This window comes from Canis lupus, chromosome 36 (assembly GCF_048164855.1).
Source record: "Canis lupus baileyi chromosome 36, mCanLup2.hap1, whole genome shotgun sequence".
NCBI classification, from domain to species: domain Eukaryota; kingdom Metazoa; phylum Chordata; class Mammalia; order Carnivora; family Canidae; genus Canis; species Canis lupus.
In genome coordinates, this window is record NC_132873.1 from 16,304,514 (window position 1) to 16,320,727 (window position 16,214).

Consider the following 16,214-nt stretch of genomic DNA (forward strand, 5'->3'; position numbering starts at 1 on the left):
GCTTTTTTTTTTTTTATCACTATTTTAGTTGAGAAAAAGTACCTTTTTTTTTTTTTTTTTTAAGTAAGTTACTTTTTAAGGTAACATTCGGATAGTCACCTTGGAACTAGATTTGAGGCTTCTTTATTCCAGTGGCAATGTATTACTTGATTTTAAGCATTTATAATTTGCATTTCGATTAACCTTTTCTTAATTTCCCTGTTTGGCACATGTAAACTCATTTAAATTTATAGAAGGAACCTGTGAGGTTCTTTCTAACATAACTGCCTAATGAAGAAGGTCTTTTGATTTTTGAGGGTCTCCAGAAGGAAGACTGAATCCTAGCTACCAAGGAATCTAATTCAAGTCTCCTAGTGGTATGAGTATATTAAAGTTATGTATGTTAGACTGTGTAACATCGGTATTTTTCAAGATACAAAACTTCTAAAAAGGCAAAACCTTTATGTTAGTAGCTAGTAATTATCCAGCCATTAAAAATAGTAGCATTTGACAAAATAAGTTAGCATTGTTCACACTCTGGTTTTCTATTTATCCCTCTAAACTTGTTTTTCAAAATGCCATGAAATGTGGCAGCTCTCGTTGAAAAGAATTAAAAGAAACCCCAAGCCACCTTAGAAATAGAATATTGTCTTACCATCACTCTTCCTGCAGAGGGCAAGAGCCAGGGCATGGCCCTGCCTGATGGATGGAGTCCTTTTCCCCGGAGGTGTTGAGAAAGGGCATGAAGTGTCAGCCTTTGACAACTTATTCTAGGGCCCTTCTTTGTGGAAGTATGGAGTGAATCCACAAGTACCTTTTGACCCTTTTTTTTTTTTTAAGATTCTATTTATTTATTAATCAGAGAGAGAGAGGTAGTCAGAGGGAGAAGCCGGCTCCCTGTAGGAAGCCTGATGGAGGACTCGATCCTAGGACCCGGGGATCAAGCCCTGAGCCAAAGGCAAACCCTCAACCGCTGAGTCACCCAGGCATCCTGATTTTGTCTTCTTTTATACCTAAACATACATTAGCCTCCTCTGCCCACCATCTTGAATATGTTTTATTTTTTTCTGACAGGTTTAATGTATGATATTTTGATACCTAAGAAATTCTACCTTTTTGCGGGGAGAAGGGACTTGAACTCTGCTTATGTTTCTACTCTGAAGTATCTAACAGAAGTTCATCCTTGGAATATAGCTTTTTTGTTCTAATGCCAGTACTTTAAACCTGCGTATATATCAGAGGCTCATTATTAATATTTTTGTCATAATAGGGATGAACCTCCTCAGGAGGCATTTATTCACACTGTGATAGTATGTGCTATGGATTTGGATCTTTTTTCCTAAATTTTAAATGAAAATACTTTTTTTTTTTTTCCTAACTTGCAATATCCTCTCCTATGTCCCAGGGTTGGACTGGTCGGAAGAGAGCGGAGAGGAACTGGAGGACTCAGAGCAGGCCTCGCCATACCAGGTGGCGTGGTCCATCCGAGAAACCCTCAGATATGAAAGACACACGTAAGTCTTCCTCTTTGTTTTTATTCTTAAATTACCCTTGCAGTGGCCTGATTTTTCGCTCTATATGCTAATGTTCTTTTATCGCATTGGATCTCGTTTGATTGTAATGGAAGTAAAATAAATTCCTCTTGGGAAGAATCGTACTATATTGTTTGAGGGAAGCTACTCTTCAGTTTTCTTGGTAAATTTGCTTCTGTACCTTTCCCATTTATTACTGAAGGAACCAACTATAATAGAATTTAGAATTGAAAAGGGACCTTAGAGATTAGTCTATCTCATTTTATAGAAGAGGACACCAAGGCCCAGCCAAGTGGAGGAACTGGCCTGTGGTCCCAGGGCTACTTGGAGTCCCACTGCCTGACTTCTGGATATTCTTAGACCCTATCCCTATACAGAGTAGCTGGGAACATTTTACTTCACCACTGTCTTCTACAAGATTGATCTGTTCTTTTTAGGCATTTAACGTGTGCTAAAATGTTTTTTGAGATAATTTCATTAGAGGTTCTTGGTATCTGCCTTATCAGAAGGCTGTAGAGTGACGAATGCACAGCCCCTTCCATGATAGAAAGCTTTCTGTTTCAGGGCACTGACTTAGGGATCCACTTAGTTCAGTGGGGCCATCCCAAGATAGATCCCTGTCTGTGGAGCTAAAAGATGAGTTTCAGACTCCACTAATGTTGTTGTTGTTGTTGTTGTTTTTAAGTATTGTCATTTGAATGGATCTTTGGTAAGATAGAGGGGAGACCAGTTCTCTATCTGCCCCATTTTATGTATCATTCAAGACTGCTTCCTTACCATTAGCATTTTTTTTTTTCAGATAAAGTACAGTTGCACTTTCACCATTATAGATACCACTAGTCATGCTTCCTCAGGGGGATGTTCATGCCAGCTTAACCTGATAGGGGATATTTTGAGTTAATTTTACAAATTGCTGTCATTGAGGTAGCATGAGTAAATGCTTAGCACAATAGCTGGTACCCGGGAGATGAATGATAAATGGTAGTACAGATTCCTGTTGGAATTCTCAGGATGACCCGAACATCCGGATGGGATATATTTGCTCCTCTATTCTTGCAGACTTTTCAGGATATTTCTTTTGTTGTTTTAGACTTGCAACCATCATATTTTTCTTCATCCCTGCGGCATTTTACTTCCTTGGTTGCTTCTGCTAACTGGCTTGCTCTTTGCCTTACCATGATACTCGTTTCCTCGTTCTTCTTTTCCTTCATATTTGTCTTCTTTTCACATAGCTATCCTTCTTGTCCAGCTGTCACTTTAGTCTCCTTCCTTCCTTCCTTCCTTCCTTCCCTCCTTCCCTCCTTCCCTCCTTCCCAGATTCAGGATATTCTTGTAGAACTCGTGTTGTGCGAGGCATGGAGCGCTTCATGTTGGTTCCCTGGAGTGAAACTTGATTGACATAGTTCCCCATCCTTTTCTTGTCTGTGTCTACCACTGTGCCCCTCTCATGGGAATCTTTGTCCTGCATTGAAACCACCCATAGAATAACCTTATTCCAGTTTCTTGTTGCAGCTACTTGTCATTTATTTTACCTTGTGCTTAGTGCAGTAGAAAATGGAAAGCTGTAGAAAATTGGCCCTACCTTGCCTGTCCATAATATCTTCAAGAAGTTTTTGGCATTTAAAATTTCTCAAAATGTTTTACCATTTAAATTCCTCTGAGTTCATTGAATTTTTGGAAGAAGAACTGGTAGTGGTCTGATTACCATTCTCTGCCACCCACCTACCCACCTGCTTACCCCCCAAACCTCCTTTTTGTGAGTTTTCTTGCTAAATCAGGATTATACTTGAAGAAATCTTAGGGAGAAAGTTTGGCTTTTTTTTTTTTTTTTTTTTTTTTTTTTTTTTTTTTTTAAGTAAGCTTTATGCCCAGCAAGGGGCTTGAATTCACAATCCAGAGATCAGGAGCCAAATGTTCTACTGACTGAGCCAACCAGGTACCCCTGGCCTTGTTTTGGGAAAGATTTTTGGTTAGTTTAACTGTAGATGCATGTGCTGAAGGAGATCTTTCAGGCTCTTATATCTCAATAACAGAAAAAAGTTGGTATCTTAAATTCATTATTAACTGTAATTATTCCTAGTAACTGCTTACCTTTTCACATTCTTGATTGTGTCTTTGATAGAAAATGGTTCTTAATTTTTTTTAAAGATTTATTTTTAGAGAGAGACAGGCAGAGCGTGAGTGGAAGCAGGGACAGAGGGATCTTTAAGACTGCATGCTGAGCGTGGAGTCCAATGTAGGACTCTGTCCCATGACCCATGAAATCGTGAACTAAGTTGAGAGACCCAGAGTTGGATGCTTAAACAGCTGAGTCATCCAAGCGCCCCTAGTTCTTAATTTTAATGAGTACCATTTATTGGTCTTCTTTATGGATAATGTATTTGTGGCCCTTTAAGAAATCATTGCTTACCCCACAGTCATGAAGCTCTTCCCTAATACTATATTCTAGAAACTTTGTTTTACTAATAATCTTTGCAGAATTTATTCTTCTATAATTTGTATATAATGTGAGGTGCAGTGCTAAGGATCATTTTTTTCTGCGTGGATCTTCTGTTTAACCAACGCTATTGAAAAGCCTGTTGATCTTGCATTGTAACCCTTGGTATGTACATGTATGTTTATTTGTGCATTTTCTATATTTATTGGTCTTTTTAAAGAACCAGCTTTTGGTTTCATTGAGTTTTCTTTTAGCTTCATTTCATTGCTTTCTGTTCTTTGTTATTTCTTTCTATTATGTTCTTCTATTCTTTCCTCCTTTGTTTGAATTTGTTTCTCTTTCTCAGGTAGGTGATAGCTTAAATTAGGTAAACCTGAGGTCTTCCTTGTTTTCTGACACGTGGTGCTATACATGTCCCTCAACATTTGTTATAACCCCCGTAATATAATGCTGTTGTGTTTAAGCAGTTACTTATCTTTTAAGGGGATTGAAAAGAGAAATATTTACAATTTCTAGGGATTTTTTCTTTGAATAGTTCCCTATTTCCATCTGATGTCATTTTCTTTCTGTGTGAATGGTTTACTTGAATGTTTCTTGTAGTGCTGCTCTTCTGGTAATGAATTCTTTCAGTTTTATGTCTGGAAGAAGTCTTGATTTTGTCTTCATTTTTAAAATTTTCACTGAGGTATAATGGACTATGCCTTTTTAGAGGGGAATGGGAGGGCAGAGGGAGAGGGAGCCCAGTTTGGAGCCTGACGTGGGACTTGATCTCACAACCCTGTTTATGACCGGAGCCAAAATCAAGAGTCAGACACCTAACTAACTGAGCCACCCAGGCATCCCTATGCCTTTTTTATTTAATTGAAGTACAACTGACACAGTGTTACATTAATTCCAGGTATATAACAGAGTGATTTGACAAGCCTGTACGTTTGCTCTGTTCACCACAAGTGTAGCTCCCATCTGTCAGAATACAACCCTAATACTATTGACTGTATCCCCTGTGCTGTACTTTTTATTCCCATAATTTACTGCATAACTTGGAGTCTGCACCTCCCTCTCCCCTTCACCCCATTTTGCCTATGTCCCTATCCCCTGCCCTCTGGCAAGCACCAGTTTGTCCTCTATTTATAGGTATGTTTCTGCTTTGATTTGTTTTTTTAGATTCCACATGTTAGTGATCATATGGTATTTGTCTTCTCTGACTTATTTCCCTTATGCCTTCTAGGTCCATCCATGTTTGAAAGATGTATGCCTTCATTTTTAAAATATATTTTTTGCTGGCATAAAATCCTAGGTTGACAGTTTTTATTTCAGTATTTAAGGGTGCTGCTTACATGTCCTGCATTATTTCTGATGAGAAGTTAGCTATCCTTCACATCTTTGGTCCAAGGAATGTTATGTATCTTTTTTTTCCTAAGATTTTTCTCTTTATATTAATAGTTTTAAACCATTTGTATAGTTCATTTTCTTTATGTTTCTTGTCCTTGACAATGTTTCTTGTTCATTGACTTTTTGGATCTGTAGGTTTATAATTTTCATGAAATTTAGAAAAATTTTGCCCTAGTCTTCAATTATTTTTCTTCCCCTTTCAATTTCAGAGACTTAGTTATACATATTTTAGGCTGCTTGAAATGATCACACAGCTTATTGATATTTACTTTTTTCCCAGTGTGTTTTTTCCTTTCTGTGTTTCATTTTGGAAAATTTCTATTACTGTCTTCAGGCTCCTTGATGTTTTATGGTCCCTAACCAGCCATCAATCCCATTCAATATATTTTTCATATTAGACATTGTATTTTTCATCCCTAGAAGTCTGTTTTGGGTCTTTTTAATATTGTCCATGTCTCTCCTTGACCTGGTCTTGATGATTCTACATTCTCAAACGTGTGAGATATGGTTAGAATAACTGTTTTTTGGGTTTTTTTCAAAGATTTTATTCATCCATGAGAGACACAGAGAGAGAGGCAGAGACATAGGCAGAGGAAGAAGCAGGTACTCTGCGGGGAGCCCGATGCAGCATTCGATCCCGAGACCGGGATCACAACCTGAGCCAAAGGCAGATGCTCAACCACTGAGCCACCCAGGTGCCCCTAATAACTGTTCTTTGATTCTTGGTTTACTAATTCTGTCATCTATATCATTTCTGGATCTGTTTTTGTTGATTAATTTTTCTCCTCGTGGGTTCTAGTTCCCTGTTTCTTTGAATGTCTGATAATTTCTAACTAAATGCCAGGCATCGTTAATTTTACTTATTTGATTCTGGCATTTTTGTCTTCCTTTAAGAGCATTGTTTAGGGACATAGTTAACTTACTTAGAAATAGTTTTCAAGGCTTGCTTTTTAAATTTTGTGATATGGGGCCACAGCAGCCTTTAATTGAGGGCCGATTATACCCCCCACTACTGAGGCAGTCTCCTCCTGGGTGGTCTACCCTGTGCCCTGCACTTTTGTGGGGTTTTCCCCCTCTAGATGGTAGGATCTCAAACTAAGTCTGCCCTGTGTGAGCCACTGGGACTGGTGCAGCCTCCTCTTTTCAGATAGCTCTTTCCTGGCCTCAGATATTCGTATACACTCTTGCACTGATCAGTACTCAAGTGAAGAACTGAGAGAGGAACATTCTGTACATTGTCCTCAGAGTGCTTCTCTGTGCACCTCTCTCCTTTCTAGTACTCTGTCCTAATTCCAGCATTCCTTAGTTAGTTGGATGTGGGTGAGCACCCCAAATCAATATCTTGTGTCTGAAATATAATTGTTAGGTATCATCTAGAGAACAAACTTGTGTCTTCAGTATTTCAGTGATGTTGAAGTTCTGAAGATAAAAGGAAAAGTAGAATAGGTTTTTTGCAGAAGAGAGGTCTAGTAAGATTGGATTGAAAAATAGTTGTGTTCTACATTAGTTAACCCAGATTGGCTATTTCTTTTTTTTATATATATTCTGTTAGATTCAACTTACTAATGCTTTTTGACTCTAAGATCATAAATTTTTTATTTATTTATTTATTCATGAGAGACACAAAGAGAGAGAGAGAGAGAATGAGAGAAGCAGAGGGAGAAGCAGGCTCCATGCAGAGCCCGACGTGGGACTCGATCCCCGGTCTCCAGGATCACGCCCTGGGCTGAAGGCGGCGCTAAACTGCTGAGCCACCTGGGCTGCCCTGACTCTAAGATCATTAATAAGATTTTCCTACAGGGCAGCTGGGTGGCTCAGCCAGTTAATCATCTGTCTTTGTCTCAGGTCATGATCCTGGATCGAGCCCCACATCGGACTTCCCTGTTCATTGGAGGGTCTGCTTCTCCCTCTCTCCTAACTGTCCCCACTATTGTACTCTCTTTCAATAAATAAAATATTAAAAGAAAAAAAGATTTTCCTTTTGTCATATTGTCCTTATTAATAAGTGGGGTTTGTTTTTTTGTTTGTTTGTTTTTGTTTTTGTTTTTTTTTGCAATCTTTTTTTTTTTTTTTTTTTTTAAAGAATCTTCCTTTCTTTTCTGACATCTGGAATATTTTGTGTATGATTGGAATCATTTTTTCTTTGACTATTCTTGATAGAGCTCATGATAGAACCGTTTAGGCCAGGAGTTTTGTGTATTTCAGAAGTGATTTAATTTTAGTTAATGGATATAGATTTTGGTATCTAATAATACTACCTGTACTTATATTGTCATTTCAGATAGGTCATTTCTTTTTGTTCTCTTCACAACCTTGGGAGATAGGCGAACCAGCTCTTATGATTTCACAGGTGAGGAAAGCAGCATAGTGAGAATACAGTAGGTGGCAGGCCTGTCACTGCTGGTAAATGATGGCCACTGGCTTTTCTCTGCCCCGTCTGCTACTCTTCATCCACAACCAGGTGTGAAATATAGATGTTACAGCATGTTAGAAGTGGGAGGCATGTTGAGATTGTCTAGTTAGGGACCACAGGTCCCATAGACCTGTGCAGGTCTGCAAACTAGATCAGCTCAGAGCTTCAGAATACACTTTGGAAACTTGTATGATAATGATGGAACATGCCGCAACATCCAGGTGCATCTGTCCATTTGTTGTCAACTTGAGAACTGCTGACCTGTTCTGTCCTCCCCACCATTACAGAGTGTTTTCAAACAATTGCTTTGGCAAGTGACTCTTACCTGAACTTTACTTTCCCTTTAAGACTAGCTGTTTCTCCTCTCTTTCTATTAATAACCCTTCCATTCCCCTAGTTATGCAAGTTCAAAGTCATTGAGTCATTATTGACTTTCTTATCCTTCATATGCAGTCACCAAATTGAGTTCATTCTTTTATGATAATGGCCCTCATAGGTCTTGTTCTTTCTATTATCTCTGGGGCCTTTTCCTTAGTCACTCCCTTGCCCTTCAGTTGCTCGGTGTTGGCTGTGAAATCTGTAGTCCTTCCTGCACTGTGCTCCTGTTTATCATTTCCAACGGTTTTTCCCACTCTGCCTTCGAGGCCTCAGCTGTACTTTAAATCCTTTATGTCTGAGATGGAATTTATTTCCTGCCCCAGATCTGCTCTTGCTCCTGTTCCATGATCTTCCACTCATTTCTTTTTTTTTTTTTCTTTTCCTCTTCCTCATTTCTACCTGATGACGGCGTAATCTTTCTCACGCATGGCTCTATTAGTGTTATCTATTGTTTTCAAACTGTGAAGTTCTCTACCACCGGTAGAATAAAGATTAAACTCTTTCATCTGGTGTTTAGGTTTAGAAAGTTCTCCTTACTCGCCGTCATTCACTTATGTGTGCCAGCCACATCTTAGCCAAAGCAAGCTACTTAGTACTTGTGTTACCTGTTCGTCTCTGAAGCCAGCCTTGTATTCCTTTATCCTTGTAAGATATCCTTTTTCTTCTCTTCAAATTCTACACCCTCTTGATGATTCAGTTCTTTTCTCTTTTTTTAAGATTTTATTTATTCATGAGAGACACAAAGAGAGAGAGGCAGAGACATAGGCAGAGGGAGAAGCAGGCAAGCAGGCTCCCTCTGGGGAGCCTGATACAGGACTCGATCCCAGGACCCGGGGTCATGCCCTGGGCCAAAGGCAGACACACTCAACCACTGAGCCACCCAGGGGTCCCGACAGTTCAGTTCTGTTGGCATCTCCTCTACAAAGCCCCTCATCCTGCAGTCTTGCTAGTGAACTTCAGTAGCACTTTAGCCATATCTGTACCTCTCTCTGTCACTTATTGTTCTCTGCCTCACATCAAAGGTTATTTATAGTACCTCCTGGCTCTACTAGAATTCCCAAATGAAAACCTGCTATGGGACTTCGGGGAACAATTCAAAATAAAGATTCCTGGGTCCCATTCCATGGAAATTCTGGTTCAGTAGATCTCAAAGTGTGAAAAGCTCCTGGATTTTTCTAATGGAAGGTCAGATACTTGAATCCTCAGGCAGCCTGCTCCACGGTTTTAGTTACTGATTCAATCTTTTGAATTGTTTAACTTTGGCAATGTGTTTATCTTGTCTAAACTGCATTGTAAGCCGCTTAAATTTTTTTCTCCTTTATAGTACTCAACATAGTAGATATACAGCAAATGTTGAATGCTAAATAAATGAAAAGATTGAAGTAAGAGCCTTCAGTTGGTATATTTGTAGTAGTCAATCTACTGAAGAGAAATACTTCTTAGGACTTATTTTTTAGACCAGAAGTTTGCGAAGTAACCTATATGGGCTATTCTGAAGGAAAAGAGAATGAAACCACTTAATAAAGTTGAGAGAAACCAAGCAATGATTTACAGAAGATTGGTAGTGTATGGTTGGTAGTATCACGTGTGTGCCATTTAAAGAAGGTAAAATAACACCAGTTTTCAAGTCTAGTGTATATTATCCTTAACAGTAAAAAGTGATATTACATTTATTCCATAAAAAAGTGACCTTTGTAATCTCACTGGGGGCAGACATGGTGACTAACCATTGACTCTCTCGTGGAGTCTAGACGTGGTCTCAGCATCTTTTCAAGGTAGCACTCTAGTGCGGTCCGCCAGTCGGTCACAGTAGCATGATGCACAGCCACCTCTGTGTAATCCCTGGCGTATGCGGTGTTGTTTAAGGTATCTCCTGTGTTAAAAATAAAAACAATAGTAATAATAATAAATACTCTAGAATGATTACAACCCACATTCTGTAAGTGCTTGGCAAGAAAAGGGTAGTTAAAGCCAGTACATCTGAAAGGGCAGCTCTTTGATAAGACACTGGTGGAATTCAGTGCTCTATTTCTGGTACGACCTCTCTTTAATGAAATGATGCTGAGTGTTTCCTCATCCCCGCCCTGTCATTTACTCAGACTTTGTAGTCAGCAAAGGTAAAGGAATGATTTTCTTCCTGAGAACCCCCTAGTCTCTTAAAATTCAGAAGAGCCTGATGTATGAAGTATTTTAACTGTAACATGCGGAGCAAGGGAAGCATCTGAAGGCGTTGGGTGGTCTCTGCTGCCTTATTTATTGTTGACATACTGTACTTGCCTTCAGCTCTGGAAAGCCCCTCCTTGGTGACATTGGTGGTCACCTGCCACAGATTTAACCCCTTTGCACCCGATCAGCTTCCTAACCCCGCCCCCCCCCCCACACACACACTGAGCCTAACTTTTAATCGGTTTCTCACTTCTCTCCCTGCGCTTTCCAGGTCAGATGACGATGATACGGAGAGTAGGAGCTCCAGGGTGACCCAACTTTGCACTTACTTTCAGCAGAAATATAAGCACCTCTGCCGCCTGGAACGGGCAGAATCGCGTCAAAAGAAATGCCGGCACACGTTTAGGAAAGCCCTGCTGCAGGCGGCCAGCCGGGAGCCCGAGAGCACTGGGCAGCTGATGCAGGACCTGCGCAGAGCGGCGTGCCGCCGCACCAGGTGAGCGCCCCGCCTCTCGGCACCTCACCTCAGCTCTGTATTTGTGGGTTTGTTTTGTTTTGTTTTGTTTAAGATTTTAAAAAAAGTTTATTGGGCAGCCCAGGTGGCTCCGCGGTTTAGCGCCGCCTTCAGCCCAGGGCGTGATCCTGGAGACCCGGGATCGAGTTTCGCGTCGGGCTCCCTGCATGGAGCCTGCTTCTCCCTCTGCCTGTGTCTCTGCCTCTCTCTGTGTGTGTCTCTGTGTGTCTCTCATGAATAAATAAAATCTTTAAAAAAAATTATTCATGAGACAGAGAGAGGGAGGCACAGACAGACAGTAGGAGAAGCAGGCTCCACGCAGGGAGCCCGACGCGGGACTCAATCCCGAGACCCTGGGGTCAAACCCTGGGCCAGAGGCAGACACTCAAGCAGTGAGTCGCGGAGCCACCCAGGCGCCCGCGTATTCTGTGTTTCGAGGGCATCGTTGAGACACAGTGGGCAGTGGGCGTTTAAGCCTGAAATAATCAGGTGTTGGCATTTTGGGTTTGTGGCTCAGATAAAGTTCTACACACGGCAGAAGAACAGAGCCACAAGCTGTCAGTAAAAGCCTGGCTGTTACTTTGCCAGAGTTTGACTAGAATTTATTCAGTAACATATTTGGGAATGTTACCTGTCTTTAAAAAGATAACAATGCTTAAAAATTTCATGTATTAGAAGTAATATTTATAGTTGTTGGGGTTTTTGTTTTGTTTTGTTTTGTTTTACTACAGAAGTAGTACTTTAGATTTCTTAAATTATTTTAAAGTTTTCTTTCTAGCGTATTTCCTGTCTTCAGAATACTACATTGCATTTCTTTTTGGGGGGGAAATCTTTTCTGTTTGTAGTCCAGGTATTTGCTTGTTATAAATTTGAAAAAATAGAACATAAAGAAGGGAGACATTTCCACGATATCACTGCACAAAACCAAGAATGAGTACTATGAGCATTTTGATTGTTTCCTTCTAGTCTTTTTTTCTTCATGTGTGTGTATGCGTGTGTAAGGAATCCTCAGTGAGCCATGATTATGTATTAAAGCGCAAAATTGAGGTCAAGCCATGTGCATAATATATTTTCTCCTTTTTTCCATTTAATATTGGAATATGACATTTTTCTCATAATAATAATTCTTTAAAACATGGCTTTTAATGGCTTTATAATATGACGTCACTCCTTGGACTGTTTCTGTTTTATGTATGTATTTAAGTAAAACTGGGTCTGTATAACAGCTGTGTCCAGTTTTTTCCCTTAAAAATATATTATAGCTATCCCCCTATATTCTTAGAAATTATTATGAAAACATGATTTTTAATGTGTGTGTACTATTTTCTTGACTAAAATTCCATATATTGGATATGTAGAGTTATCTGATTTTTCAGTGAAGAAATTATGGTGTTATTACCATTTTGGAAATTAGGTGGTGAAGACTAAATAATTACTTATTTAGGTTATGTACCTTTTAAAAATACTAGCTTAATTGGATTGAAATATTCCAAAGTATCTTCATATTTAATTAAAGAAATAATTTTACAATTTAGAAGGCATAGTTCTTTATGGAGTTTATTGTTTCACACTTTTTTTTTTTCACATAACAGCCTTCAGGTATACACACACATACACACACACACATTTTTAGGAGCTTTTATACCAAAATATTAGCAGTGGCTATCTCTAGAGGGTGGGATTATTGATAAAGTTAAAAAAAATAAGTAGTCTGTTTGTTCTAATTTTTGTATAGTGATCACGAATCAGAGGAAAAGGGTTTAAAACAAAACTAAAAAAAGATAACCTTTGTTTTATAGCTACTGATCATATTTTTTAGCAGATATTTTTGAAATTTCATTTTGCTTTTCTGTATTTTGGTGTTCATTATATTTGTCATAAAAAGAATAACCTGTTTTTCAAATGCATATATTAAAAACTACTATGCCCTTAAGAATTTTCTGTTGCTTGGCATATTCAGACTTGTTTGAAACTTTGTATGTGGTCTAATATGCCTACATAATGATTGCTGCCTGCAGTATATTCCCTCACTCTAGGAGCCCCCACTCCTGTGTAGGGGAGAAGGTAGTGTCTATTCTAGAACATCTTTTAAGTATTAGCTTATTTACTGAGAGACTTATTTTCTCAGAGAAACATTCCCAGGTTCCCCTATGTTAGGATACCCTCTTATATGTGCCTGTTGTGCTCTGTACCCTGCTTCATTGTAGAATTGTATACTAATATTTCTGTCAGGCTAGACAGTCATTTTTTTTTTTTTAAGATTTTATTTATTTGAGAGAGAGAATACAAGCAGTGGGGAATGGGGGGCGGCCAGCAGAGAGAGAAAGACTCCCCGCTGAGCAGGGAGCCCCACGCCAGGCTGGATCCCAGGATCCTGAGATCATGATCCAAGCTGAAGACAGATGCTCAACCAACAGAGCCACTCAGGCGCCCCAAGCTAGACAGTCATTTTTGTGAGGGCAGGAGCAATGTACTTTATTTTTAATCTCTAGCATTGATGAATAAATGGATAGAATTAAATAAGTGAAGAGACACTTGTTCTCTATTTGAAAGAATTCACTGGTTTGACATAGGTTTTAAAATAATGATACCTAACATTTATGTTAGTTAAGGCTTTCAAGTGTACAATTTCAGTAGAGACTTCGTTTTGTCCAGCTTGAAGCAATCTGTATGTAGAGCATTGTGTACATTGAATCTAGTATATTATTATGACCTTGTCAAAGGTGTAAGTAAGGGACTGTACTCTTTTGAGTTTGAGACAATTTGGTATTTGTGTAGAAAACTGTATTTATCTATGATTTTTAACCGGCAGAATCAATCCCCCACCACACACTCCTGCTTTTTTTCAAAACATTTACACAAACCATCATCAGTGATTTGGGAAGAAAAAAAAATTTCATGATAACTAAATTACTAAACAGATACCAAGGTGAACTCTAATATTCAGTTCTCAAATTTATTTGATGTCATTTGGTTATGTCACTCATGTTTAATAAAAGGTTTATTCCCCAGTGCCTCCCTGATAATCGTTTAACAGTGAGCCATAATCATTTGTTGGTGATTGGTAGTGTAGTACTTTATATTTTAGGCTCAAAAAATCAGCTGTCAGCTATTTGATATTTTTGCTTTCAAAGACTAATTTCACAAAAGACTTTTTGGTTTTTTTTTATTCATGAGAGAAAGAGGCAGAGACATAGGCAGAGGGAGAAGCAGGCTCCCTGCAGGAAGCCCGATGTGGGACTCGATCCCGGGACCCCGGGATCACGCCAAGTCAAAGTCAGATGCTCAACACTTAGCCACCCAGGCACCCCTCAAAAGACATTTAAAAAGTTGCTTTTAGATGTTTTAGAAGTTAAAACTTTAATGACTGCTTTTTTTTTTTTAATTTTTTTTTTTAATTTTTATTTATTTATGATAGTTACAGAGAGAGAGAGAGGCAGAGACACAGGCATAGGGAGAAGCAGGCTCCATGCATCGGGAGCCCGATGTGGGATTCGATCCCGGGTCTCCAGGATCACGCCCTGGGCCAAAGGCAGGCGCCAAACTGCTGCGCCACCCAGGGATCCCTAATGACTGCTTTTTAATAGATATTCTTTAATATACAGTTTGAATATAAACTGAGTAACATTATTGTTTCTCATCTAATAGCTTTGTCATATATATTGGTGAATATGTGGAATAAGCCACTGAAATAGGTTAAGTATATAAACTCAAATCTGAGTATCTTGTAGCCAACAATCCTGCAGAGGCTAGTGTTGTTTGTGTAGAAACTATTGTGAAGGGAGAGGATCTAATCATACAAAAGGGAACCTTCTAGTAGGTGTTTTCACATTAAAAAACATCAAAATGTTTTGGTAAATTCTCCCTTTGTTTTGTTGGGATTATCTGGATAATAAAATCTGTCTAACATCAGGCATTTTTACCTCAATTATCCAGGGGGGTATTGAAATTCTGACTTAGTTTATTTTACTGTTTAAGAGAAAGATTGATGAGTTGGAACATATCATCAGTTTTACAAAATGAAACCAGTAGTTCCCTCTGAAGTCTAGGTTAGATAAAAATGAGGGAATGTGTTATACGCTAGGCTTGGTAGATGGCTGAACAGATTACTGAAGTGTCCCACAAAAATAATCCATTCAATATAGAGAACTGCCTTCTATTTAATCTAGACCAAGAGAATGGGATAAACTGCAGCCATAGTACAGCTTCATTTGAAATTGTGTATCCTTTTTACAGACCTAACTTAATTAATGGCTCACTTCCCAGCTCTTGTGATTCTGATGTATCTTGCAGAACTTACTTTTTTTTCCCCAGATCTCTTAGTTAAAGCAACTTTGATGGCAGCTCCTGGTTCTCTGTTTGCATTGATTGTGTATATGAAAGTTATAGTAGAAATTTTGTTTAGAATTTCTGTAAATTCATATGTAATTTGGGTTCTATATGACCTTCTAATCAGTATAAATCATTCCACTGAAATTCTTAGGTACAGAAACAATTCAAAAGATAATTTTGATGCCTCATGCGTGATTTTAGTATATTATGTAGATGCTTTTTCTACCTCAGACATGTGTAAAGTCCTACCAGTTTGTGATGCATAAGAGAGTCAAATAAACAGGATAGTTTTATGCTTCTAAGAACTTCATTATGTTTATTTTTATTTTTTAATGTTTGTATAAAACTATGGAAAGATCAAATAAACTAATGAAATGAATACTTAATATAGAAGGACTGGGAACTGGCAAATTGGGACAAGGGTAGAAAGGAGACTCTTTGCTGCCTAACTTTTTATTCTTTGGTGTTTCTGGAACCATGTGAATGCATCAAATATTTAAATGTTGAATATACAGAGTGGAAATAACATTTAATGAAAGATGGAGTTGCACATATTATAAAAAGTTTTAAAAATATATCCAAAGTGAGTTCATTTTGGAGAGCAAATCAGTTACTTCTGCAGGTCATTATCCCCTTCCTACTATATTAGATCAAGTTTTTTGCAGCTTGACATGACCAAAATCTCATGAGGATAATGATACCAGCAACTAACAACCATTGATCATTTACTAGGTATTATACTATCTACTATATGTGGTAAGTATTTTAGATGTGTTGTATCTTTTGGTGCTTACCTATCAGTCAAAAGTATTCTTATCTTCACTTGATAGGTGAGAAAGTTGATGCTTAAGCAAGGCTAAGTAACTTGCCCAGGATCACGCAGCTGGAGGAGGTAGAGCTGAGATTCAGAATTAGGCCTGACTGATCTAGGCTCGTGTTTATCACTTTTTTGTTTACTCACTGCCTCTTAGTAAAAGGAACCAGAAATAATACTTAAAATAGGAAAAAAACAGGGATAGTTGAAATCAATAATAATACAATAATTGTTTTGTCAATAGATTGGGGAGATAC

The 16,214-nt window shown here is 38.5% G+C and overlaps 1 protein-coding gene and 1 long non-coding RNA gene across 5 annotated transcripts in view; one reads left to right on the forward strand and one right to left on the reverse strand.

The window, feature by feature from the left end:
• The window catches only part of INO80D (INO80 complex subunit D), a 67,282-nt gene that overhangs the window by 29,240 nt on the left and 21,828 nt on the right, over positions 1–16,214 (forward strand). For all 4 annotated transcript variants that reach the window (XM_072813277.1, XM_072813274.1, XM_072813275.1 and 1 more), the window contains 2 exons: positions 1,385–1,493; positions 10,569–10,793. In XM_072813277.1, coding sequence (XP_072669378.1) covers positions 1,385–1,493; positions 10,569–10,793 — 334 coding nt within the window. The remainder of the gene's footprint in view (positions 1–1,384; positions 1,494–10,568; positions 10,794–16,214) is intronic.
• Positions 9,752–10,906, reverse strand: LOC140625742 (uncharacterized). The gene is made up of 2 exons (XR_012025070.1): positions 10,627–10,906; positions 9,752–10,004 (listed from the first exon to the last, which is right to left on the reverse strand). It is a non-coding gene; the product is annotated as an uncharacterized lncRNA (long non-coding RNA).